This window comes from Chlamydotis macqueenii, chromosome 8 (genome assembly GCF_036417535.1).
Source record: "Chlamydotis macqueenii isolate bChlMac1 chromosome 8, bChlMac1.mat, whole genome shotgun sequence".
Taxonomy (NCBI): domain Eukaryota; kingdom Metazoa; phylum Chordata; class Aves; order Otidiformes; family Otididae; genus Chlamydotis; species Chlamydotis macqueenii.
In genome coordinates this window covers 10,766,225-10,793,951 of record NC_141563.1, presented here as the reverse complement: position 1 = coordinate 10,793,951, position 27,727 = coordinate 10,766,225, and the positions used below count along the sequence as shown (strand labels likewise).

Genomic DNA, 27,727 nt, shown 5'->3' with positions numbered 1-27,727 from the left:
GACAACTCAAAAGGTAAAGAGAAATCTGTTCAATTGCTCTTGTTGATGTGGTTTTTTTAAATTTATAATCTCATTTTTAAAGTTTTTTTTTATCACACATACCTAACAAATAAGTATTTAGCCACAAAAAATAATTTTCTGAACTGTCCTCTAAATAGTGGCAGAATTTAAGGGAATGTTTCTAGTTATTTCAGACTTAAAGCAAACTGTAAGCATTAAAAACAAATACTGTTTAAAAAACACACACACTCCCAATACCAAACCCTAGATTTGTTGACAAATACTGTACTAAATGGAAACTGTGAGAGACAGTTGATATATTATAATAGCGTGTTTGCAAGGTGACTTTGACACCCTCCTTCCAAAAGTATCATGAAATGTTTCACATCCAAATGTGTTCACGACCTTATGTTCTTTGTGGAAACCCAAAATTGGTATTTTCAGGAAAGGAATCATAAGTGCTGATGCTAAAGTTGTGGTCAGTTTTCATGTTTATTCAGAAGTTAAGTGGGACACTGAATTACTACTGTTGTTCCCTCTAGTAATATTATTCTTTGTGAGATAATGGAATTTCTTTTAGATAATAATATATGATGGGATCATAAGATAACTTGATAGCAATCAGACTATAAAATATTTTGTGGAGCATGTCAGAGAAATATCTTAAAGATAAACTTAGTAAAAACCTCCATTATTTGATACAGCACTTGGTGTTTGGAGAGCCAAAACTGACAAAATCATTTAGTGACCAAAGATGGACTATTCCTGTGAAAAGATGGAATTTAATCTGTGTTTCATTGTGAAAGCTATGTCAGGGTTCTGGCTTCTGCCTGATTTTCGTGCTTTGTTTTTGTTTCAAATTTGTAGGTTGAAGGGGACCAGTTACCTCCAGAACATACTGTCAACCAGTATGAAACATGCAAGATCAGGACAATAAAAGCTGGAACTTTGGAGAAACTTGTGGAGAACCTTCTGACAGCTTTTGGGGATAATGATTTTACCTACATCAGTATCTTTCTCTCAACCTACAGAGCCTTTGCTTCTACTAAGGCAGTATTGGAACTTCTTCTTGACAAGTAAGAGCTAATATATAATGCAAACTGAGCCATTATTTACATGATAGGAGTGTGCGATCAGGAATTTCTTCCATTATTTTTAGTGAGCATGGACTACTTAACCTGATGGGCAGATGTAAAGAATCCTGCAAAATGCATAATTTCAGCATAAACACAAAATGTGTAAATGAATGCTGCTCACATCCCAACTCTCATTAAAGCATAGTCACCAGGTAGGGAAAGTGTGCCATGCCTGATTGCTAAGGAACCAAACTGACACAAGAAAACTAATATAGCTTTTGTCCTAAGAAAAACAGAATGCGTGGGCTGCAAAGTCGTAACTAGAATGGCTTTCTACGTTTTGCTGAATGCTGATGTTGTCTCCTGTTTGAGGGCTGCTGATTTGAAACAGGGATTGTACAAACATAAAGAATCCACTATTCCCTTCTAGTACTTCACATAAACTTGCAGTCATAAATTTTTAATGACAACACAAGAACCACTTGATGTCATAAGAATAGCTTTTATGGTAAGACTGTTAAATTACATATGCTATATCTATATAAACGCTTAGAACCTGCAACTTTAGTTTTCTCACCCTAAATTCTGAGACATGACTGGGTCAGAGGTGATCTTATTTTGGGAGTATCATATTTATGGCATTTTTGAAATCAAGTGATGTACAGAAACAGGTATTCTGGCATATAGTAATCAGAACAGAGGAGTAGCATAAAAACTTCTAGATTTTAATTTTGGATCTCCCACTAGGTTGATAAGGAACAAGGCATGGATAAGTTACCTGTGCTGTTATTTTGTATCTGAAAAGGAGTATAATACTACATGCTTTGTAGTGATGTTATGTGGCTCAATTAATAATGATGTTGAAATGCCTAGCTGCCAGTCCTGCTGTGACTGTAATAATAACTCTGGTTGATCAAGTGCAGTAACTTCACAGAAGGTAAGCAGTCAGGTGAGGAAAGAGCAGCCATCCTGGGGAGCAGACTCTACAGTCAGATTTACTACTGTGAGCTTCACCTCTCAGTCCATACTGATTCTGACATGGAACATGAGGAGCAACAAAAATTGACAATGCATGTATACGAGAATATAAAAATGTTGAGGAATACCTTCTTTTGAATAAGTAATTCTTTCTATACCTTCAGTTTTCGATTCTGTTTTGGGCATACGTATCTTTGAAGAATAAAATATGAAAGGACACCAAGTTTGTGTGGATTCCAGTAACTTTAAAGAGGAGCTGATTTGCCAAGTGACAGTGGTCATGAAAATCTCTTGCTTCCTAGGCATGTGAATTGCCAAAAAGACGCACATTTATAGGAAAAAACAATAGTTGTACGCATATACATTGTCACTTTCAGGCAATAATGCTTTATGTATGATTTTGCTTACTTCTATAAAGGTACATTTTCAACAGAAAAATTTGGAATAAATAAAATAGCAGCCTTTGCAAGGATGCTTTGCCCAAAATGGCTATTTTAAATATCATTCCCCTAACAGTGCAGTTTTTGTTGCTCTGTGTTGGTGGGTTGCCAGACTGCTCTTTCGGGGTTCTTATGTATACTGACCTGTATCTGGGCAAACTTTCTTTCTGTAATCAATGAGAACTTGTCAGTAGCTCAGACAATGTGAAGCGGTCCATCAAAGGTGGCTCTAAAACCGATGATACGCAGCTTGCCTTTTAATTAAAGGCTCTTAAATTGTCTTAAGACAACTTATTTTTTCCTAAAGTACATTAATATATCTTTGACTGTCCAGTAAGCATCGTTGTGTGTTCCCCACCCAGTTCAACATAGTTTTGATTTTTAGTAGTTTCCATTCTTATTCCTTCCTTACTGAGGTACTTCAATAATGCAAGTAAATGTTCCACCTGAGACTGTGACCTTATTTTACAAGTCATTGTACAAACATACCTAGAATTGTTTGCAACATCTCCTACCCTGAAGACCTTCTGCTGTCAAGGGATGATAAAGAAAAACAGTGAGAGGAATAAACTATGATGCAGCTACTTAGGGGGAGTGTATTGAGGCAGAGAGAGTAACGGTTTAAGTCATAATGATGGTTTTGGAATGCAACCTGCGTTTTCATGCGTCCATATTTTTACACATCCATATCTGGGGTTTTTTTTTTTTGCTGTCCTCAGGAGGCAGAAGACTGTTAGGCAAAGAGCAATTTGTATATTGAAGTTAGTTAATTTGTATAATTATAAAAGACGCTGTATATCTGACAAGCAAGTTTAGAATCTACTATCAAATCTGTTAAGCTGGGTGATCACCAAAATTATGTTTTTGGAGAAAAGTTCTTGGAGCTGGGAAGCTACCTTGGGTCCTTGGTGGTGCGCTGGCTCTTTGGTTGGTGCAAAGTCCTTGGCAGAACTAGGAAAGGGATCTTGTAGCTGTTGGGCTGTTTTGTACTTCTGCATGCTTCTGCGCAGAGGACTTTGTGTGTATAACCCTTGTATAGGACAGGTGATTACTTCATGTACAAGTGTCTGGACCTTTTCCTCTTGATTGCCTCACCTAGCTGGAGTCAATGGGTGCTCCAGCTGGTTCTGCCTGAGAAGCCAAGCTGTGGGTGCTGCTGGAGGTCTGGATGAACTGGGGCATGGGAAGGGATGTTCAGCTGCTCGTGCTTTTCCCTGTTTGCGATTTAATAGGGGGCATTGCTCTCCAGAATTGTCAATTCAGCCCTTCAGTGACTCAGTAGTAGAGTATTATTGAGTAGACTCAATAATTAAATCTTTCTGTAATGGAGGACTGAAGCATTTTAAACGTGGGGCAGGGGCCAAAGGGGTACTCCATTGAAACAGCAGTCCATCTTACAGTCAATTAGCCTTGTTATGGTTTTGATTGTTTTGTGGTGTTTCATCACTAGCTATTAAAATGTTCAAACTCTGTTAGGCTGCACTGTTATGAGGATGATGAAAATGTCTTTTGGGAATCTTGCTTTTGCATTGAAGTTTGTAGAGTCCTCTAGATAAACAGTTCTGTTTTCTTCCCATATTGTCCCCTAGCAAAAAGAATCATAGCAACCTAAACCCAGAAACATACAAAATAACTAAAGCATTTAAGTTATAAAATCAGATACTCAAAGATCAGGAACTTGAGAGGGGGAAGAATTCAGGATCTTTATGAAGTTCATACATCACGGTCTGTAGTTTCTGCTTCTGTATTGTTTTCTTTAATGTAGGTATTAATGGTAGGATTTTTAAAACTGCCTGAAGAAAGTAATTACTCATTTTCTGAGACTCATTGGCCAGGAGACACCTAAACTCTTTGGACTCCTGTGAAAATGCCAACTCTGTGCAGTAAAGGTTTCTGTAAATTGTATAGCTGGTGCAATTTGGCTCAGTTAATTCTGCAATTAAGTTCTTAATATTTTCATATCTGGGAATTACATTGGTAATACTACAATTGGATTGCAGCACAAAAGATGTGGCAAGTCTGACTTACAAATTTTTCTTACATTTTCTCAAGAATGTATCAGAGGAGAGAAAACCAGCCTTAACTGGAAAAGAAATTGAGCAGACAGGACTAACTCAGCCTTGAAATGTGTGCATATCCAGTTTATAAGGGATTTCTTTTGAGCACTCAAGCAGGAATGAACAAGAAAATAGGTATCCTCTTCTAAAGATGATGTGCTTGTTGTTCACTGCCTCGTTGGCTGTGGATTGGGCGGAAGGATCTTGGGCCAGACTTGTGCACTGCAGTGTCCTTGTGGTCTTGGAGAAACTGAGTTCCTGTCCCATTGGTTTTTGGTAATATGGTGGTGCGATAGTGTTGCTTTAAGGAGGGTTATCCTCTTGTGGTTGGCTTTGAGGGTAGGAAGGGAGAATAAGGGAAGTTCAGATACTGCAGTTTTGCTTTAAACAAGTAGCCTTAATGATATTTATCACAACATCTCGGGTGAGATTGGGTTGTCTAGTTGTTTAGAGCTGCAGCAAGTCAGGAGCATGCATGACTCTAGGGAAGCTGGTGCTGCCCTCCTCCTCTGGTGCTGCTTAGAAGAGGTGAAAATGTCAGAAAAGGGCAAGAAAGCACAAGGGAAAAGTCTCCATAGAACAGAACTTTATTTTCTCAGCCCAGTTCTGATCTTACTGGCTTGTGTACCTCTCAGAGCAAGTTATAACGTCTGCTTCAGAGGAAGGGCACGTAGGCTGCCTAACCTTGTCAACATTATCCCCAGCCTTTTGTAATAAATGATACAATCCACAGGAAATCCTAGGAGGTCACCACTTCCTTCCCCTCTCACAAATCTTAGGAGTGCAGTGTTTAAGAATCCATGGATGTTTCTCTTGGCTTTTCGAATATCATGGATAATCTAGAATGTTATCACTTGGGACAAAATATAGATGAAAAAAGTAAAAGTAGAATGATTTACATGCAGCTGTGGAATATGGACTTGTGAAGAAAAGCAGACGTTATAAGGAAATTTTTTTTAAATGGATAGTAATTGAATTTAACCAGCTTAGGTTTCATCTCCATGTTAGTGTAGAGTAAGTAGCAAAGAGTCTGCATTTTTGCAAATTTCTTGTTAGTGATACTTGTTAATAATAACACTGTAGAGACTAAAGTGAGTGTCAGTACTTGTATTATGTTTTACAGTGAAGTAAAGAAGTACTTAAAAGGGCAATCTCTTAAAAAAAGAAAAAACACACAAAAAAAACCCAAAACAAAACCAACAACAACAGGAAAAAAAAAGTAAGATTTTGGTATCACTTGTCAATTTTAGTTTCATGTGAAGAGCTTGAGCCCTGTATCTTATTCTTGGTGATAGAGCAGGGCTGTGCAGTAAGGGAACAATTGTAAATGGCAATGCTGAGCTCTTGCTCTTTGGCCCAAGGGAGAATAGTGATGTAACCAGATCAAAAATGACCCTTCCAGCTGCTTACAGGTGTAGCGTACAGCTCCTTGGTGTAGAGTGGGAGGGAACTGCATCCAAATCTCCTGGTTGCAGGGCATATTTTTTTGTAGGAACATACACATTGACAAACTTCCTCCAAAATTTATATGTGTGGAAGCTGGATTGCTCTCAAGTCCAGTGCATTCAGTTTATGTTGGATTTTCTGTGGATACATCCCTTAGAGTGCTGCAGAATTGTCTGATGTATACAAATTCAGATTAGACAAAGAGAGTCCTGGGAATCTTGGAAAAGTGTCCTAGGAAATCTGAATGTGTTGTACCCTAAATATGGGGGAGATCCCTGTTGGTCATTAGATGTGGCCTGCAGAGTATCCTGTCCAAGCAGTGCTTGGGGCATGAAACATTTATTCTGTCCAAAAAAAAAAAAAAATGAGATGCTTTTCGCTGAGTGACAAAGGCAAATAAAAAAAGCAGATGCTGTACTTAAGAGAAACTGGAGTGTTAGGACAGGAAAAAAACCCAAACTTTTAGAAGGTTTGAATAATTCCGAATAATGCATGCTTTTGTTAAATCAGTCTGTGCTGCAGTGAGGCTTTGTGAAATCTTCTGGAAAAACCCTTTTTTCCAGCTCGGGCCTTACACTGTTAAAATAAGCTGTGATGTGCCCTGCGAGTGTGTGAGGCTCAGCAGCCATCGGTAGCTGCGAGGAGGCCTTTCTGGGTGGCACGCTGTCATCTTCATTTCCTGCATGGCTGCGGAGGAGTTAGTAGTTTTCTCTCTCCCAGTGTGGTGGGATGGACTAAAGAGACACACATGTTTCTTACACTGTCTTTACTCCTCTTCACGTGACGTCGGAAAGCAGGAGGAAGTCCTCCCAAAGCCAGACACACACGGCTTTGGATATGTCACAGCAGGAATCGCACATTGCCACAGTGCTGGTCCTTGCAGTGTTTTTAACTCCCACAGCCCGTGCTGGTATTGTTATCACAGCAATGCACAAACCAGTGGGGCAGAGAGGAACGTTTCTAAAGGCAGTTTCTGCCCAACGATAAATCCGGTGCAGGGAGTGGAGTCACACAAAGTATCGAACAAGGCATATGTGAAGCTTTAAATTGTTAATGTATAATTCAGAACATTTTAAGACCAATGCAGTTCCCCATGTTTCAATCACAAGATACTTACTGGATTTTTAGTGCTGTGCTACTTGTTATAAAGGACTTTAAGTCAGGCCCTTTGATAACTTCTGTCTTTAGTAAAATCTGAGATGTCCTATTTGCCCTCTCAGTAACTTTTAACACTTCTTGGAGGTTGTGAATAAATCTGTTCTGATTTGGGGCTTTGAATTTTTTTTTTTTCCCTTCAGATTAAGCTTTTGCTTTTTATTAAATTTGAGACTGGAGCCCTGTTCATTCTTTTGAGTGGTTCCAGCCTATATAAACGTTTTCTTTTAACGTAGAGTAGAAGTCAAACTAAACAAAATCTCGGGCATAAGCTGATATGTTGAAAAGTGAGGGGTATGACTTGTATTTTCAAAGCTATTTAAGAGTAATTGGACATCCGCATCCCTTTAGCATTCATGGAAGTCTGGCATCTAAATGCAGTAGACAGCTTTGAAAACCTGCCAAGTCTTTAACACTATATATTCTGACATTTTCTTTCTGCTTGGTAGAAGTGGGTAGGGAGATTTAAAAGAAAAAAAGTCTTGACATTTTGATGGGAAAACACTCCATGGAAGTTCCTGGAGAGAGGAAAAGGAGACCCACTCCCCCTGCCCCCAGGTGTGGGGATACAGCATGATGCCTCCGCGCAGATCCTTTGGTATCCCCAGTGTCACTAGGTATGCTGTGGAATTAACCGCTCACAAGTGTGATGGAAACCAAAGATGCTTAGCTGTCCAGGTGAGAGCAGAAGCAGGCCAAGTTCCTCTCTCAGGTATTTTATTTTGTGGTGGTAATCGTGTTTCTTGCAACAATGCTTAAAAGCTGGGCCACGCTGTGCTTGGCACAGTCACATATGAAGTCACAACCAGTCCCTATCCCAAGGAGTTTACAGAGGAGGGAATGGATGCTGTTTGGTGGGAGAGCCAGAGCTCGATAATGATGGCAAATAACAAGTTAGTTTTACATTTTCAGTTCATCTCTTCTGCTGCAGGATGGCTCAGTAGAGGGTAAATGGAGAGGAAAATAAAGGCAGAGAAGGGCTATTTGAAGGAATGGACCCTTCGTAGCAGACTACACTTTTAGGACAGAAGCTTTGTATAGCATTTGGCTCACTGTTGTTGCTGTAGCATCTATTCTTTCCTCTATTGTTTTCCTGTATACTAGGTGGCTTGTCCACTCAACTGAAGAAGCAACTTCATTTCCATTATTCTATGTGTATATAAGTCAAAATACCTTACAATTTTTGCTGACTATCTGTACTTCCAGTCACTTGTTTTGATGCTTATAAGCCTTATTCAGGGATTTGTTTGAGACTTCTGCAGAGAACCAACCACCTCTACTTATTATTTCTGAGTTATTCAAAGAGTATTTTCCTCCCTATTCTTCCCTTTCCTTCTTAACAGAGGTGCAGGGGTGTGTTTTCTACTTTATTTTTCAGTATTTAAATATTCAGTACTACCCATTACATTCTGGTCTCATTTGCTTAGTCAGTCCCTTTGAGTGGAGTCTATAACTTTCCAAACGTCAAGCACGGCTGAAAAGTCCTGTGGGCTACAGGATCCTTTTGTTTCTCATGTCTCTTTTTGTATGCAAAGCATTCATACAGGGCTGGGTAGTGAATGGCTCTTTGTTCAGGAGCTGGTGAGAACAGAGCAGTGGAAGTCTGCAGAAATGCTGTTCTTTACATCAGATGTATCATTAACTCCTCCTAACCTGTATTTAATGACCTGTTGTTCATGCAGCGCTCTTGCGTTGAGATAGGCAGAGGTTTACATCTGGCAATATAATGAAGCGTTATATACTTCTCTAGTTTTACACAGAAAATTGCCTGCTCTTTATTACTGTGTTATGGATTTATATTATAAAAATCAGCATATCTCTCTCTAGTGGGATTTAAATGCAAATGCTTAATGTTCTGCAAATACATGTTTTATATTTTGTACAATACGAGGACAAGGACACACATTTATTGAGTAACCTCAATAAATTTTGCTATAAGAATTAATGGCAAGTTTTGAAAAATGAATATAACTAATTGTTATTCAAAACCTGAAGCTTTTTTTGCATATTTCTTCCAGCATAGGGGAAAAATATCTTTTGTCTGTTGGCTAAGATGTATTTTACTCATCTTACCTAGCAGATGGCAGTGGAGAATGAAATCCTCTCCCTTTAGCGACAAGACAGAAGCAGCCGTCGTAGCGTGTAACGTACGTTATATCAGCAGCATGTCTTGGTCCTGTCCTGGGTGATCTATGCTGAGAAGGCACCAGCATAGTTCTCTAAATATCTCCCTTATACTCTTTTTGTATCTTCTTGGTAAGACAATATGTTACCCAGTGTTAAAAATATTTGGAAATGCAGGACAATCTGCAGGTCTGCAAGAGCAGATATTGAAACCAATAAAGTTAAATCTAGTAAAAATAGATTAAATCTTACACTACAGCTTAGCAAAGTGTTGGCAGTATTGCTCTTAAGGCTCCTCTGCTGTGTTCCATCCTTGCAGTAAAGCAATGGGAAGCATCTCAAATAGTTATTTGCATTTAGTTTGAATTGCAGACGCTAGTAAAGAGCATTTAGGCTATGACTGAGAGCTGAGAGAGGCCATGTAGGATAAAGTGGTGAATTTGGGCATAGCTGAGTCAGAAAGAAGGTATCTGTTCAATTTTACAGCTTCAGTAGTTCTGATCCCAATACAAGGAGCACGAGCAGGGTGTGAAATTGCTTGGGAGAGTACAGGAGAAAGCACAAAGGCCATTGATGCACCCAAAATTTCAGAACAAGATTGACAGCTGTTCTTGTACCAAGCAGTGGCTCCTGTTGTGATTCACCACTGATGTGGGAACTTAGGTTGAAGGAGCGACGGTGTATTGGTCAGACTAAGCTGCTGGGATCAAGCAGTCATGCTTTTGTTCTCAGCTTGTCACAGATACGGGTAACAATTGGAGCAAATAACTTTTGTTATGTCTACCTGCAATATAGATGGAGATGCAAGATCTGGTTTTAAGTTAGCTGTTTCAGATAATGCAAGTGGTCACACTGCAGTACTCTCAAGGCTAAGTAAGCCCAAGCTAACCTCCTTATGACTGTGGCTACGCTGCTACTATCAGAGGAATTGTCTGCATTTATTAGTTTGGGTTTATTTTGCAGTGCACTGGAATGTATGCAAACCCTTGATCTCTCTCTGCCTCAGCTTCCCCATCCACAGTGGAATTGTCCAACATTAAGCCCTTGTCATGAGATAGTTGAAACCTAAGTTCTTAAAGTATTGTGGAGTTCTGACATTGTGGGCTGTGGTAGGGCAGAATATCAACACCAGGGTTGTGGATGGTGATGCTAAAACATGTTCTTTATGATCTAACAGACCTCCTGGTGAGGGTGAGCTTGAATTCAGTCACACAAGTTGACTTTCTGCACAGATCTGAGATTCTTGCATATGAAGCCTTAGACTGGTACTTCAGGGGAGCATAAAACTACCACCTTTTATTTTTATCCTTTGAAACATTTTGGATGGATTTGTTACAGTTCTGACATGAACGTTCTGGACACAAGCTGACAGCCCGCTATGTTTTCTCTGTCTGATGTCACTAGGATGTTGTAGTGCAAACACTTGAAGATGCACTTGTTCTCCTAACTATTCGGATTAATTGCAGGTGCCTGACACAATTAGTTGAGCATAGCATGTGTAAAATCAGCTTGCCTTGTTCTGGACTGAGTAATTATCTGCCTTCGTTAAAGCTGCCTGTAAGGAGCCATAAAATTCTTTATGGAGCTGTATATCTGAAACAATAGGCACACCCATTGAAAATGAAGTGCATAATCCTGCCTTCAAGGCACACGCGCTGCCTCCTAGGTAAGAGATTTTGCTTTGTGACCTTGGAGCTGTGCCCATGGTTTCCTCTTTCCCACTGCTGTTTTCACAGTGCCACAGGCCATTCCCACTCGTGACAACTGTGTCAGTAGTTTTGCCACAAGTGGGCATTTGCCACCTAGAAAACTTTGTGTGAAATAACACTTGGAGTTAGAAGGAATGATGAATACTAGAGAAACAGAAGCTGTATTGGAGAAAGTGGTTCTGTTATAGCCTCATTGCACACCGGAATATTGCTCCGGGAAAAGACGGAGTGAAAATGGGCAGAAAGGGTCTTGGAGCTGTGAGCAAAGAAACTGTGTTGGTTAATATCTCTTGTGTTCAGGCTACTTTGTGTAAATCAACAAGTTAGACTGAAAGATAGTGGCTGTCTCTGTAGGAATTTTTTCCTTCTAAATGAAATAATCGTAAAGCTCCTTAATTTTGCCCAACTGTTAGATTATGTATTTTTACTTTGTGCTACAAACACCTTTTAGTTGTTTATTATAATTGCATATTAATTATGCTATTTGGGATTTGGTTTTATTCAGCAGCGGTTCCTCTAAAACACATCTCATTTTTCAGGTATGGAAACCTGGAGACCTCAAGCTGTGAAGAAGCTGGAAGCCTGAATTCCTCCGAATCCAAAACAGTACTCAGGAAGTAAGTGTGGTTTTGCACTGTACAGCAAGCCCCAGTCAGGATTCAGTATTGGGGGAGGATGTGGGCAGCAGAGCTGTTGTTTCCTTTGAAAATTCACAGCACTGTTTGCTTGCTTAAACAAGCTTGTGTAAAGGCCAAATATCAACTGTCTTGTAACATACCCAGTAATATAACCCAGAGATCTTTGCATCAGGGAAACTGTCTCAGAACTAAACATGAAATGAATACATCTAGGCCAACATTTCGTTGATTAAACAAGCAAGGAGTGTTTGTTTCCCCTGCCTTTTCTATTCCAGTAAATGGTTGTTGCTTATGACTGATTTTATTGTGTGTTATGACAGTGTCTGCAGCCCAAAGCTGAGGTTGTTTCAGGCAATGTGTCTATGCATGTATCTCTTCCATTAGTGCCTCTATGATTTAGTGTTTCTTTTAGAGTGAAATTTAAATTCTGAAGTCATCAATTTGCAAGAAAAACAGCAAAGCTTTTTTGAAATGCAGTTTAAATAGGAAAAAAAAAAGAGGTTTGGTTATCCTCCTCGCTTAATTTGAAGCTGCGTTTTTTCTTTAGACATTGGGTGTAAAATGTGCCTTAGGTCATCAGCATTTGTACTTTGACATCTGTATAGTCTGTGATTTGCATGCATCATGGCAGTAAAAAGTATCTACGTCATTCTATTTGATTACAGTATGTGGTGATGCTTGATTCTTGTCAGCATTACTGAAGATTGTTTTTCTATTAATTTATCTCAGCTTTCACTAGTTAAGAAAACCTGAACTTTTTTTTATCAGTGCACTGATTTCTCAAGATGTAGTTGAAGAAGCTGCCTCCAGATTCCTTTTGTTTTGAGATGGAAGAAAAATGTTGGACTTGTCTATCATGAGATATGTAGTCCAATCAAGGTGGAGAAATACATGGCAGTTTTTTAATTCCTGAGATTCAGGCAGACTGATTCAAATCATATTCTGTTCTAGAACATTGGGCCTGCTCTTCCCACTGCTTACCTGCATGTTTTTCTAATGGCCTGTGTGTGGGGATATGGAGATTTCAAGTCTGGCTTAAAATGGTTCAAATATCCCCAGTCCAGAAATGTGCCATCAAAATACTGAACATTTTCCTGTCTTCCAGTGTCTGAAGGTACTGGCTAGACAGTGGGGTCCCTTTGTCTTCTGTCATCCATGCGGAAACTGTTTTGTTTAACCACCAGAGATAAATTGGTAAAGCTCCTTGGCTGTGAGCGTTTCAATAGCTGTCTCTGAAAACACAATGAATTACACTTGCTTGACTGCAGAAGAAATGTAGAGCTTAATTAACGTCTGTAAATGATACAAGATTCTCAAAGCCTTTAGTTAGAAAAAAAAATGTTATCACTTGTTAATTTTATTTTTTCTTTTTTTTTAAGCCCTTAGCAAGGACGGAAAGCTATGAGCTCTAACGATTTGGGCTGTTCCTCTAGCCCCATGAGACTCAACATGGGAGCTCAATTCTCTGATTCTTTCCTGGTTGGAAACAGAGAGCTATCAATATTTTCCTCCCATTTTGCATGAGAGCTCATCAAAGAACAGCTGGTAGTTAAAACTTGGTCACAAGCACCAGGAAGGCAGCATTGTGTAGTGGGTAGAGGCAATAATAGGCAGCCAGTGAGTTCCCACACTCCCATCCAAAATGAGCACTAGGGTCTCTTCCAGCTTCAGGCAGACCATTTGACCTCCTCCTATCTCAGTCCATCCAGCCATAAAATATGAGCTAAAGCAGTACCCTTCCTGCAAAATAGATTAAGGATTTATATTGGGGTGAAGAAGATAATTTCAGCAGTGTAAATAATGTTGGGATTAATCCCCCAACTGCCTTTACATGGACCTGAAGGAGCTTGGTTATGAGATACAGAGAAAAGGTGTCAAAGTAATATTGATCTTAGTGTCACTCAGACTTTGGGCAAAATGCATCAATTTTTTTTTTTTTTGTTACAGCTGGAGATCAGCATGCAAGTGAAATAGCATTTAGGAGGAGCATGTTTGGTTTATTTATATGTTTTTAATGGATTTGTTTTCCTACTGACTTACACATAGTTTATCATATACCCCCTGCCTAGCTGCTTCCTGCTGCATCAATGCTGTCTTCCCTCTTGGCACGTAATCATCATGCAATAATGCCTTTGCACAGCCAGGGACTGACAAATGGAAGGAGTCTGTGGTCCTAGTCCTGTGATAGCACAACTTCTGCTGAGTTTATTTGACATAATTTTCATTAGTATAGTTGGCACTTCTGTTTTTGATCCTTTGGCCTTCGTAAGATACCTTTTATTTCTGATTTTGATACCTGTTACCCAACTACTTATTTATAGAAAGCTTAACAAAGAAGTTGTCAACAAAGCAATTTGTCAGGTATACGTGTTTTACCAAATCCTCTACAAATGTGAATTCACTTTCCTGCCTTAAAAATTTCCATTGCTCTCAGTTGCTCTGGCTACTTGTTTCTTAGATATGATTAATGGTATCTGGAAAAGAGATTGCCTTTGTAGTCCTGTTGTGAAACACGTAGTTCTAGAAGTTCAGGTTTTCTCTTGTCTTGGATAATTCCAATATAATTACATTTACTCTCTTCTCTCGTAGAACAGAAACATGATATAATTGTGCTCTCAGTTTTGTATGACTTGTAGGAATAAAAGGAAAAAGCAGTGGAGTCATGTTATTTCTTGCCATTAACTCTGTATTTCTCAGAGGAAAAGTATCTTGTGGGGAAGCCTGTGGTCTGTGGCCAGAGATCTTTTAAATTTGTCGTACTCCTGTTGTCGAGGAGTCTATTTGGAGCATTAGAAATGGGGATGCATTTAAAGCATTTCCACTGGTTTGACATAAAAAATACTACAGAAGTTAAAAACAACTGCAGGAGAAGAATATATGGCTCTTTACGTGTCTCAAGGACCTTTAAAGAAGAGAGGGTTTTTTGCAAAATCTTAGGTGCATATGGGAGGAATATTATGTCGTATGTGGTGTTATGTAAGGCAACAGGTTACTGATTTCTACGTTGAAATTTTCAGTGCTTTTTGTACTTGTAGTATATAGTTGTGACATGATTTGGGAAGGAAAATGTCTGACGTATGTAAATATATATATATATATTATTATTATTCTAACATTCCACCTGGTGTTCATGTAGTTCAGAACCTGCAAGTCCACGTTACAGCTTGAGTGCACTTGTGGCACAGCCTCATTTGAGAGACATTTGGGAGCTATAAACCCATCTTTGTGTTTCCAAATTCTGCGTCTGAGCCAGCAGTTACTTTTCACACTTGTTGCGGTGACATGTAGTTGTTACTGGCCCAAGATCACTTCAGCTGTGTTCAGAAACATGCCTTCACCCATTCTGCCAAGGGGATTTTCTCCTGTTCACTTAGGCATCATTCCTGCCATTTTTAGGGCTGGAGTGGTCAAAACTTATTATTTTTCAACAGAGATCTGACTTAATGACATAATACAAAATGTCTTTCAGGCTTTTTATTATTATTGTCCTTTTCTTTAAAACTGCATTCAGTATTACACAATTTAAACAAAAGTAATGTAATTTTGTAACTTTAAAAACTTTTGTAACTTTTAAACTTACTTGACCCTATATCTCCACCTATAAGCAATTCTTTTTGCTCTTCCTTGCATCATATAAAAGAGATTGGTGCTGTTTCTCAGTTATGCATGGTTTTGTGTCGAGGTGTGACAAAGTTACCTCCTCATCTTAGTTAAGTCATTGTTCTCAGTGTTCATTACATGTGTTTTAGCTCAGGAATTCTGTTGACTTTCAAAACGAAAAGAGTAGGTATAACCCATCAAGACATGTGACAATTCAGAATAAAACTATACATACGCTAAACATCAATACAAATTATCAGGATGATGAGTAGCATTAAGAATTGGAGAGGTCCATATGATAGCATGCCTTACATGGACTGCAGAGAATTTGTACTATAAATCAATTATGCCTTTGTTTTTTGAGTGAGGTAGAATTCAAATGTGCCGTTTGGTACATGTCACCTGACAAAAAGCAAATGAGGAGAGAAAGTAGGGCAAAAAGGAATAAAGTACTTTCTCTTGCTCATGGCTGATGTGAAGCCTCTAGACACCTCACCAGCCAGGAGTCATGGGAAACTTCAACGAGACAGTCATGTCTGAGAGATCTCGAGCACCTTTACGTGTTCTGGGAAGGGGATAAACAAGCCAAGCAACTAATGCTGTTTGGGGCTTCTATCCTATTGAAATGGTTGTGTGTATTGCCTACAAGATACATAGGAACAATGCTTTTGCTGACAGGACCTGATCCCTGTGATCTCTATTCAGAGCAGAAGAGTTCCTCAGTTAACTTTTAACTCACTGTTAAAAGGTAGAGTTTTCCACATGGGATGATCTGTGAAATAACTTGTGCCCTGTTTCCCTCCCCCTACTGAAAGATGGTGTTAATTTTGATGTCCGGGCAGTGCAATGTTGGCAGATAACTATACCCAAACCACAGACTTATGAATTTAAAGAGGTGATGTATTAATGGAGCAGAACGCTTCTTTCCTAGAAGATAGGCTTTAAAGACTTGGCTGGAGCTGGTTGAGGACAGAGAGAGAACCATAAAGCCTTTGAAGTATAAAATACTGTAGCTGCTTGTACCTTTTGGAAGTCAATAGCTTTACTGGATACTGAGATGACTCTGAGTAATGTGAGGGTCTGAAACAGTGCTGAGGCCATGTCGCTGAGATGACTTGCTGGGCATGCGAGACCTCGAAAGTGGATGCAGAACATCACGCTTCATGGGTAAAAGGTGCTGAGCTTGTTGGCATGATTTTTAAAGATTTCACTCAGTGACATTCCCAGAAATGATTAATTCCTGTTCAGCACACCCAGAAAAATGTCCAGCCTGGTGAAGCAGGCTTGCCTGCAAGGTTTGCATTCAGGAAAGACTAGTTTAATGTTAACTGAATCTAGTTACTTTAAGACCCGGCTCAAAAATACGGTAGTACAAACCTGAGATTACCCGTGGGAGTGGATTTTCACAAAGCAGACAATGTTGTCATATTGGTTCATGGACTTGAACCATGATTTTCTGTTTGTTTGCTTTCCAGAGGTCTAACATTGGTATGTTTTCTTTTAAAGGTACCATTTAGGCATGTTGGTAAATATAATGGGAAGAGGAAAAGGCATGCTGTCTCCCTCTATACATAGAAATAACTCTTGAGTTTGTATCTAGTAAGAGACTCCGCAGCCAGGGCAAAGGTGATGAAAAAGAAATGCTGTGCTGTAAACAGTGAGCCGTGTTCTAATCCGTTCATTTTTATCTATTTCTGATTAAACCAAAGAAAGTTAAAGAGCTTTTATAAACCCCAGTTTAGGTTATGTTTTTTCAAGGATACTAAAGAGAAAGGAGTAGAACTGGAAAACTGGTCTCCTGGTTGCAGTATGAGGTTTCAAATGGGGATTGTAATACATTTTTTTTTTTTTTTTTTTTTTTTTTTTTTTCCCCCCAGCTACATTTTTTACTCACATCCCCAGTGCTTTAAGAGGGAAGATTCTTACTGGAGTTGGACCAGCTGAATGACAAGCAGAAGCAGTTTATGTAGTACGAAACATAACAGCTTTAAGCCCTCAAACTCTCCTCTTTTGCAGTTCCAAGCACTGCCATGGCTGAGTCCTGAGACTTAAATCCTAAATGAGCTTGAGTAACAGTAAAAATCCTTTCAAACCTCCTCTTGAAGTATAAGGTTGTGGTTTCCTTCTGCTACTGGCTTTGGTTTGCTGATTTGGAGTAGATTGGTGGTGCTCTCCCTCAGATGAATGACAAGCCACAGAAATGAATCAAAATACTTGGGGCTTCTTTTGTTGTCTTGAATATCAGCTCCTAGTTGCATCTGCTTTATTATCAAAATGTGGAATTTATTTGCTATCAGGACTTGGAACGTGGCATGATTGAAAACCAGTCAAAGCAACTCGAAGCTAAACTGAAATCTCCTTGTTTCATTCCGCAGCAATTGGGTAAAACAGTTCAAATAAAGAAAATTAAGGAAGTATTCAGTTACCACATGGCATGTTTTGCCTGTTTACCCCTCTTTTCTGCATTAAAATAGAAAATACCAAAACCTTCACTGTAATACTGCAGTATTTGGAGTTTTCTCAGTGATAAACAAACATTGTGCTACGGCTTCTTGTGCATTTAGACCTTCCCGACAGCAAATTTGCCTCGTTTCCTACTGAAGTTAACAGTCCTGCTGGAAACAACGTGCACAGTTACAGTACTGTAGAAATAAAACTAGTCCTAAAACGTTGTACTCCAGGAGAACAGACACCAAAGGAATGCGAGACAAATGGAAGATAATTGGCTGTAAGTTTCTGATGCCTGGGAAATCCATGGTGGGAAGCAGTTAAGATGCATTTGGGAGAGCAACAATCAGCATTCATTCCAGTAAAGCCAATTAAGCTAAAACAACAGCAGAAACCAATGTGGTTACACGAGAAGCGGAGTCAAACACGGGGCAGTATAAGCAATGGAAGAGTGGAAGAGTTATGAAAACAACTGAAACTACGCAAAAAAAAAAAAAGAATAATTAGAAGAGCAAAGAAAAATAATGATTGGCATCTCAATTAAACCAAAGAACAACCAGCAGAGCTATTCCCTTAGTGACTTCACGTGCCCTGCCTTACGCTATTTGAGTTCTTCCCAAATCAAAAAAAACCACATCATTTGCTGGAGTCATCAGCATGTTATTTATAAATGGATTGGGTGTGAGAAACTACTCTTACATCAACCTTTGCTTGCAGTTTACATACATTTTACCCCTGATTCAAAACTGAGATTTAACTGCCCGTGTTGTTATTTAACAAGCAAAACTGAGAAAATGTAGCTGTTTTATTTTAATATGTGTGAGCAAGCCTGAAAGCTATTGCATGGAACGTGGAGGAGAGAGAATAGCCCTCTGATTCCATTGATGGTCTTAAGTATGTGTTTGGCAAATTACCGATACTTTTGTGCACGTTCCTGTCTAATTTCATAAGAAATCAGTAATTTAATCTCTTCTTGCAACTGAATTTCTTGCTCTCTTTAATTGTTGAGAGTCCCTTCTGCTGATTCTTCAGAAATAATTGTGGTGGGAAAGAAAACACTGCATTTGCCTTTTTAGCAAGCCATGTTCTCTTTAATTCCTATGCAGACCTCTTCAGGACCAGTTATATAGCTGTCTCCCGTTGAGGAAAAAAAAAAAAACTGCAGAATTTCCATGTACCCTGTTGAATCTCTTGTGGTTATGTGATATGAAGGTCTCGTTTTCCACCTCTGTGCCCTGCTCGCTCAGCTTAGCAGAGGTGTTAGATGTGGAGCTGCCACAGTCTCATCATGCTTGTGGGGAAATGTGAGTGGATGAGTAGTTCTGTGTTCTATGACAGAATCGGATAAGCTTCTTCCACCTAACAGTAGATCGATTTTTTGGAGGCTGAAACCTTCAGAGATGGGCTTCAAGCAAAGCTGATATGGAAATTAGAAGACACTGTGACAGGTGTGAAACTTGAAAGTGTTGCTGACCAGAGCCCAGAGTCTGTGGTTGGCAGGACAGGAGTTAAATATTAAAAAGCTTTTTCTTATAGGCAGGAAAGGAAAAATTTATAGCTCGTAATCAAGCCATGAAAAATTTAGTCTGTGATGTTTCTTTCCTGTCTGAGATCTTGGAAGGCTCCCATTCCTATCTGTCTCTGGGTCTATCGAGTACAGGGAGTTTCTTCTCAAGGGCAGCAAATGTAAAGCTACTGCAAGATATGGGCAATTCTCCAGCCTGTTTTCAGAAATCTTCCCTCCATCACCCACTAATTAAACAGTCAGGCGATAGGAGGTCAGTAGGGCACAGTGTACCTTTTTTTCTCTTTTCCTCTCTTGACTTAAGTAATTTTGCTGGCAAAAATCAGTGTCTGTAATGTCTGTGAACTCTTCACCCTGCTCTGAGAGACTGGGTCTGTCTTAAAATCTGTTTATTCTTCAGCTGTCAACCAAGCCTCTGGAAACTGAGCTTAGTATAAGGAGTGTGTGAACAGTATTAGTACAAAAACTTATCCTGTGGAGCGGCTCCTTCTTTCAAATCATTGCTGAACTGGTAAATGCTCATAAGAAAATAATGCCCAACCTGGTTTTTGGAGCCAGTAGGGATGATGGTTAGTTTGTGATGTGGATGGGGAAAGGGGGTGCAGAGCATAAGAAAATATGCTGTTAGGGCATGGAGATGCAGGACACTGGCCTTTCTGTCTATAATTGCTGCTGTGATGCAGTGTTCTGGGTATGTGGGGGGCTACAGGAGACTAAAAATGTGGGGAGATGGGAGAGTGGAGTGAGGGCTTGGGAGCATCACTGTGGGCACTTGTCTGTTGTGGCCTTTCTTGGCCTGGAGATGGGGAGCTGGGCTGATGCTAATGGCTTCACTGTGGCAGTGGTGGAGAACTGGCTGTTGTGTGACGTCTGTTCTGACTCAGAAAAGTGTTCCTGAAGCTCTAGGTAGAAAGTTTGGCCACCGCTGGCTTGAACCATGCAACCATACTTGTTGCATGTGTGGTGGAAGCTTGTGTGAGCAGAGTTGTGAAAACTCGGTCCAAACCAGTTTTCAAACGTAAGAGAGTCTTCTGAGCTGCACAATCTGTGTTTCATGCTTGCAGTGAAATCTGAAATCCAGAATATGTTTGCATGTTAATTTTTGGTTGTAAATACTTCTTGTAGTTCTGAAATTGTAATTCCAGAGTTTCCCCTGCCAGCAAGCCTAACCAAACAGCGTTACTGACAGCTTTCCAAATACTCTTGCTAATTAAAAGTTTGAAGTTGCCACAGTATCAGAGAAGGAAACAGAAGAAACAACAAACTGAAGTGGATAGGGCTTATAAAATTACATCTGTGGGGGATTAAAAGTTAATTGAGTTTTGAGGAAAAAACTGACAGTTAAAAAGAGACAAGGAGAGAAGCTATCTTTACTCCTCAACTACTGTTTCATTTTGAGTGCTGCTGAGCAGCTCAGTTAACCAGATAGTGCTGTGGTTTCCCTGCTTGCAGAACAGATGTGCCAATATTTGTACGTGGCTCTGAAATGAGAACTTTCTGGATTGGCTTTTGGGTTCATTGTTGTCTACGTGTGAAATCTGTGTTCATATTTGAACTCTTCTCACGATCTCATAAATTGAGGAGAGAGGGGTCTTTCCAGAAGGCTTGTCCCTTCCAATTTTGCAGCTATTAACATGATCAGACCTGGAGGCACTACAGCTGTATTTTTGAGGATTTGAACTTTAAAAGCCGAGTGCCTGATTGTCATGTGTACAGAGGACAGATGCTCTTGGAGCATCAGTGTCTCTAACTGGATACTCGTGGTTAGAGGTTTTTACTGAGAGCATGGCCCTTTCCTTTTTGTGGAATATCATTGGGAGTAAGGGATACTGCTATTGACTGAGAGTCTTGTGAAACAGGGTTACTGGAATAAGTATCAGGGAAGGTTTCTGCAGGTGTGAAAAACAGATCATTGGCGGGCCAAGCTCTCTCAGCTAATTGCACAGCACAGCCCTAAGCATTTGCAGAACCGAACAGAACCTGCTGCAAACCGGGGCTGTTGTCACTTGGTCATCTCTGCTGTTTTTCTGATGGCAGTAGAGCTCATGAGATCTGCTTCCTTACAAAACTCGGTTTCTTCTCTCCTAAGCATCTTCCCCTGCTACTGGTGACAGCGATGCCTGTAAGTCACTTCTTGTGCCTGCCACAGCATTTATGCCTACTGGCTGGAAAAGAGTTGAAATACAGGGATGGTTTCAGTGTCACAAAGGAAGTCTTCAGGACTTTCTTTTCTCAGGAAGTTTAGATGTTTATTGTGCCCTTCATTCTGGAACAATGACATTTTTTTTTCTCTTGTGTTATGCCATACTCTGAACACAACAGTAGGTGATCATGAGACAGTGGCCATGGCCAGTGTGTCACGTTAAATGACTGCAAGTCCTTTCCCCTAATCCTTCTGCCAGCTCAGGTAAACAAAATTATTTTTTAGAAGTGTTTTGATATATTGTCTGTGTCTTCCCAGCCTGTAATATGTGCTGTGGCCAGTGCTAATTGGTGCACCAAAATATACATGCTGATTTACTGGCATATTGCTATAAAGAACTAAAGATCTTAGTCTTCCCTGCAGCAGAAAAAAATAAGTTGATCAATATTCTTTATCCAAGCTTGAATTTTCTTAAAACTTGAAGAAATTTGGTTATTTTTTCAGGTTTCTTCCAGTTTTTTCACATTTAGTTGAAATTTCCCAGTAGCATTGTAAGTTATTTCTGGAAAACTATAGCATAAATTCTAAGTCTTATTTTCTTACAAAATCAGACTGAAATGATAAAAAATTCCTGTAAAGACAGGATGTAAAGAAATTCCCATGAGCATACATTTGTGCAATATCTAAGTACGAATATAATATGTGGGTGTGGATTAAAATCTACATAAAGCAGGAAAAGCAGATAAACAGATCACTTCCCTCCATTTCAGGCAGGGTGGAAACCATGTTGATTCATCATCTCTGGTTTCCCCTCATCTCCCTTAATCCATAGAGGGATTGTCCATGGGCAGTTCTCTGCAACTGCTGTATTTTCAGTTGCATGTGTCTAAGGTCTGGGATAACTTTCCTGAACAAGATCAGACACTCCTGTAACTCCTTAAGCATCCTTTTCCTCCACCACCAGCATGACTGAGCATGGTATATTACACCATTTCTTGTATGGTGTAATTTGACAGCCCCTCCTTGTCTCGGGGCTAAGGGTAAAATCCAGATTCTGCTGATATGTTTTTGTTACGCATTTCATCCTAAGATTAGCAAGACCAATCTATCTTCTGGGTTCAGCTATCTTCAAGCTTGATACTGGGCACCAGCAGAGCATGGTGCTGCCCATGTCGCACGTGTCACGATTAGGGTTTTATCTTCACAGATGAGGCAATCTCACTGACTGTATGTGCTCATGGGGGGTTAGGTTCAGGCTTAGACTGCTTTTTTTTTTTTTTTTTTTTTTTCTCTGCAGAACTTGAGGTTTCATGAACAGGCAGTCTTTCTACTGAGACAACAGATAATGAGTAATATGGTGTGGAGGAATACGCAGCTTCAGTTTTGTCCAGACTTGGCAGCGGTGACTGATGAGAGGAAGGGCACCAAAGGAAGCATTTGATTTAGCATTTCCACTGGGAAGCTGCTACCCTGAAGGAGCCACAAAATACCTTGTTTCCTCCCTGGTATTTTCCCACAACATCCCAGGGAGCGGTAATGGAGCAAACATTGGAGTCTCACTGGGCCGCAGCTTTTCACAGTGGCACAAGAGGGAATTAAGAAATTATGTTCTGCTCATTGAAGATGGTGATCTGATTAATAGGCATGAAGAAAAAGTGGAGGCATTGAATGTGGTTTTTGCCTCAGTCTTTAATAATACTGAAAGACCTTGGGCTGCCCGATCCTCTGAGTCGGAGAACCACGAGAGTGGGAACATTGACTTTATGTTTGTGGACACTGAAATTGTAAGGGACCGGCTGTATCAGCTGAATGTTCGCAAGTCCATGGTGCCTGATAGGATTCATCCCAGAGTCCTGAAGGAGCTAGCAGATGTTATGGCAGGACCCCTCCTGATCACCTACCAAAGGCCTTGGGAATCTGGGGAGGTCTCTGCTGACTGGAACACTAGACAGTGTTATTCCAATTTACAAAAAGGGTGTGAGGGAAGAGCCAGGGAACTACAGACCTGTTATTCTAACCGCAATCCCTGGAAAAACGATGGAGAAGATTATACAAGGTGCTATTTAAAGGTGTTTAAAGAGTAATGCAATCATCAGGCAGGGCCAACATGGGTTCACAAAAGGAAAATCCTGTTTAACTAATTTTATATCATTCTGTGAAGAGATCACTAGCTTAGCGCATGAAGGGAAGATGGTGGATGTAGTTTTTCTGGATTTTAGTAAGGCTTTTGATACTGTTCCGCAGTATCATCCTGGACAAGCTGTCAAACTACAAACTGGCTGAAGGGCAGAGCTCAAAGGGTTGCAGTGAACAGGGCTATGTCTGGCTGGCAACTGGTCACCAGCAGCGTTCCTCAGAGCTCAGTCCTAAGACCAGTGCTGTTCAATGTTTTTAGCAATGATCTGGAGGCAGGAGTTGAATGCAGCATTAGCAAGTTTGCTGATTTAATGTTTCCAGGAATAGGGCATCTGCCACCTCTCTAGGCAACCTGTTCAACACTCTCATTGTAAACATGTCTTCTTTATATCTAGTCTAAATCTACCTCCTTCTATTTTAAAACCATTACCCCTTGTCCTGTTGCAAGAGGGCCTCCCTGTTTCTTATTAGTTGATATCCTGAATTTAATAGAATTATCTTAATACAACTTAAATTGATTTTACTCTTTATTAATTTGCATTTTGGGGCTATAATTGGATCCACTTGTACGAGTGCAAATCAGGAGCAACTTCATTGAAGTCCCTGGCAAAATCTGTGATATCTTATAAGATTCCATTCATTAAAAAAAAATAATAATAATAATTAAATCCTTGCTCAAAAAAAGTCTTCATACTGCCTTCACATAGGGTATGAAAGTCTGTGTTTTTATCGTTATATTAGATACAGATACATATACAGCATCAATACATGCTGTATACAACCAGTGTATTCTCTGTGTATTTGCTTTTAGTGCAATAGCATCAATCTTACGAGCCTGGCTCGACCAGTGCTCTGAGGATTTCAGAGAGCCACCCGACTACCTGTGTTTGCTGAAGGTGCTGGATTACCTGAAGAAGAATATACCCGACTCTGACCCAGAGAGGAGGGCGCAGAACCTCTTAGAGCAGTTCCAGCACCAAGAAGTCGAAGATAATGGTAAGTTACCTTTCCCTTCTGTCTTTCTGTTCTCCCAGACTGTGTGGTACTAGAGGGATTTATGTGGAGTACATTTCATCAGCTCTCATGCTAATTAACGATATTGTGAGGCTCAATAGTGAATTTTTTATGGAAAAAAAAAATAATCTCTCTGTATGAGGCTGCAGGTTCTGTGTGGAATGAAATAGTTGTACAGTGTGCAACTATGCATGTTGCACAGGTGCCTATGCCTGTTCATCCTGGGACTTATTGGGGAAGCTAGCACTTCTCTAATATTTAGCCAGAGCTTTGTTGCTGCAGCAACTAAGTGGTTAATTGTCAGCACACTTCCCATGTCATTGAATTAAAACACACAGCTGCTCTTTAGCTGGTTTTCTTGTTTCAGTGCTCCCCCAAGAAAAGCTCAAACCAACAAAAAGCAAAATACAGAGCGGCAACAAAATACAGCTTGAGTCACAAGCTTTGTTGTCATGAAGATTTTCTTCCTAGTTACCATCATGTCAAAGGAAGTGTCTGTGGCTGTTTTTTCCGATTTGAGTGGCCGGCTGCTGGTATCCAAGGACAGAGGAAAAACTTACGTTATTGGGGGGTCACAATCTACTGAAACAATAGTGAACTGTAGTAACACAAATATGCTATGTGCAGCGTCAAGCCTGACACATACCCTTATCCTGGTCAGAGAGCTTCCTGTGGCATAAGCTGAAAAGTCACAGGAGCTCATGTAGTGTGTGAATGAGAACTAAAATCAACTTCCAGCTTTGGCAGACGGGCAAGAGGGAATAATTCATGTTATAAAGGAAAAAGGTAATGACAGAAAAGAAACGTTTCATCCCATAAAAATTATATCTGCCGGATGTTCCAGAAATACCATGTCAATGCATAATACTGTGAAATGCCGAAGCAGCTTGGTCGTTAACACAAACATAAAAAGGAGTACCGCACAGAGCCCAGTCATTTTCCTGACTGAACACAGGTAAGTGAACAGGATTGCTAATATGTGCCTATTGATGTCCTTTCCTGGGTTTGGTTATCAGAGGTCAAACAAAGAAAGCTCCCAAGAGTGGTGTTTAGATTCATCTGTTGTTCAAAGTGCGCAGAAGTTCCTAGCAGCCCTGCCTTCTGTATTTTTTTCCTCAAGTAACAGTTGAAAAGGTTATTTTCTGAGTTATGGATGAGCCAATTTTGAATGATAACGTTTTCCAAATTGTGGCAGAAAAGAGACTGTTAATTAGAGTAAAATAAGAGGAGGGGAACATAATCGTGGTCTACAGAGAAGTGTGTTAGAACTGTCACTTTATCAAAGCTCCATCTTTGTTCATTTTGGAGATTTTTTAAAAACTCTTAATGTGTTGTCTGCAGTCAAGAGTTGCTGATAATTATTGTTCTAAAGCATTTTTATTGTGCTGTGAATTTACAAATTGGCGTCCTAATCCGACAGTTTCATTTGTGTAACTGGACCTCCATTCGGTGCTGCCATCAGCCATGCCAGTAGATTAGACTGCAGTAGCAGGTACATGGATAAAAGCTGTTCCTGGCCTTAGTGCCTTGCACCTTGAGCGATATAAAGCAAGGTGAGTCTGTCAGGGACTGAAAAGAGTTAATGTCTCAAATATTGTTGTGGCTGTAGCGCAGGGTGCAGTCTGCACAGGGGAGGTGGAGGTGGCATGGGGTACGTGCAGCTCCCCAGGCCTCTGGTAACGACTTGGCAAATATGGCCAAGGCTCATGCAGCGGGCATCTGAGGAAGGGGCTTCTGACCACCCCTCACATGCGCAGAGGACTCAGAACTCTCTGGATCCAGACCCATCCCAGTCTTCAAGGGGCGGAACTGGAGGTGGGGATGAGACTATAAAAGACACTGCCTGAGGGAGCCGCATGGTGAGCCCCATCATTGGCAGAGGTTGTGGAGCAGGGAAAGAGACTGAAGCAGCAATTGAATGAAACCCGTTCCCAAATTGCTGTGGGAAACGTGGATATAATTTCTGACTGGGGAAAGGAATTAGAATTGTTAGACCCTTTTGAAGATTTAGAGCACGTACAAGAGATACCTTCCCCTAGAACAGAGGAAGCTAAAATGCGACCTCTAATGAAAACAGAAGCTGTTGATAGTGGTGATCATAGAATCATAGAATAGTTAGAGTTGGAAGGGACCTTCAACGGTCATCTAGTCCAACCCCCCTGCAAGGAGCAGGGACATCCCTGACTAGATCAGGGACTGATGGAGGAGCTCAACCAGTCACTATTCATACCATTCCCTATTCCCCTCCTGATTTGGCTAAAATTAGGGGAAAATATTTCCAAGGACTCAGGGAGATGGAAACCGAATATGCGGGGAGGATGTCTTTCACTGGGGGTGACCATATTTTGCTCCCTGAAATTCCAGCAGGTGTTCTGGGGCTTGATCTGTTTCGGGGGGATGTGGGTGTTTGGTCTGCCAGCTGTTGGTATGCGCCGTGCCGAAGTTGTCCCCTTCAGGGACCGTGGGTGTTGGGCCCTAAAGTGATTGTAAACCTACAATGGCGATTAACAGTTGATTATCGACTGCAAAATGCCAACGCGGGCCCCTTGTCCGCTGCCGTACCTAACATAGCCAACCTAATTGCAACTATACAGGAACAAGCCCACCAAATGTTCCCAGATATCCATGTAAGAGAGATGTTTTTCGTAGTTCCCCTGCAAGAAGCAGAGATAGTTTTGCTTTCACATGGGAAGGGAGGCTGTTTAGTTCTAGGTGCCTTCCACAGGGATACCATCATTAACCAACCACTGCTCGTTGTGCGCTGGCACAAGAGCTTGCCCAAACTACTCCTGGGGAGGGGGTCAAAGTGCGTCAGTATGTCTAAAAGAGGCAGGGGGAAGGTGTGGAAATACCAAACAGTAGCAGAAGGTGGGGGATGCTCAGGTGGGAGAGTTGTTAGCAGTTTGGAGTGCGATAAGGAGACATGCGGAGAACAGGGAGCCAGTGTTTATGTATACAGGCCCACACGCTGTATTTAAGGTATCCGTTGAGTGGCTGCCTTTCTGGGAGCAAAATCAGTGGGAGGTTAATCGAGTGCCTGTGTGGCAAAAGGAAAAATGGGAGGAAATCCTGAATACTGCTAAACAGGGGACTCTTGGTGGGATGGGTGGCTGCACATCAAAAAGGGGATCACCCTGCCCACATTTGGAACACCATAAAGGGGCTGAAGCTATGGTTTAGTTACCTACCAAAAACCCAGTCGATTCAATCGGAGAGTGGTAGTGACTTTACTGCTGGG

General features: G+C 40.5%; 1 protein-coding gene across 1 annotated transcript in view; it reads left to right on the top strand.

The window, feature by feature from the left end:
- The window catches only part of RGL1 (ral guanine nucleotide dissociation stimulator like 1), an 80,580-nt gene that overhangs the window by 28,712 nt on the left and 24,141 nt on the right, over nucleotides 1-27,727 (top strand). Inside the window, exons 3-5 of the mRNA XM_086753536.1 lie at nucleotides 868-1,076; nucleotides 11,525-11,602; nucleotides 24,287-24,471. Of these exons, the coding sequence (XP_086609662.1) occupies nucleotides 868-1,076; nucleotides 11,525-11,602; nucleotides 24,287-24,471 (472 nt within the window). The remainder of the gene's footprint in view (nucleotides 1-867; nucleotides 1,077-11,524; nucleotides 11,603-24,286; nucleotides 24,472-27,727) is intronic.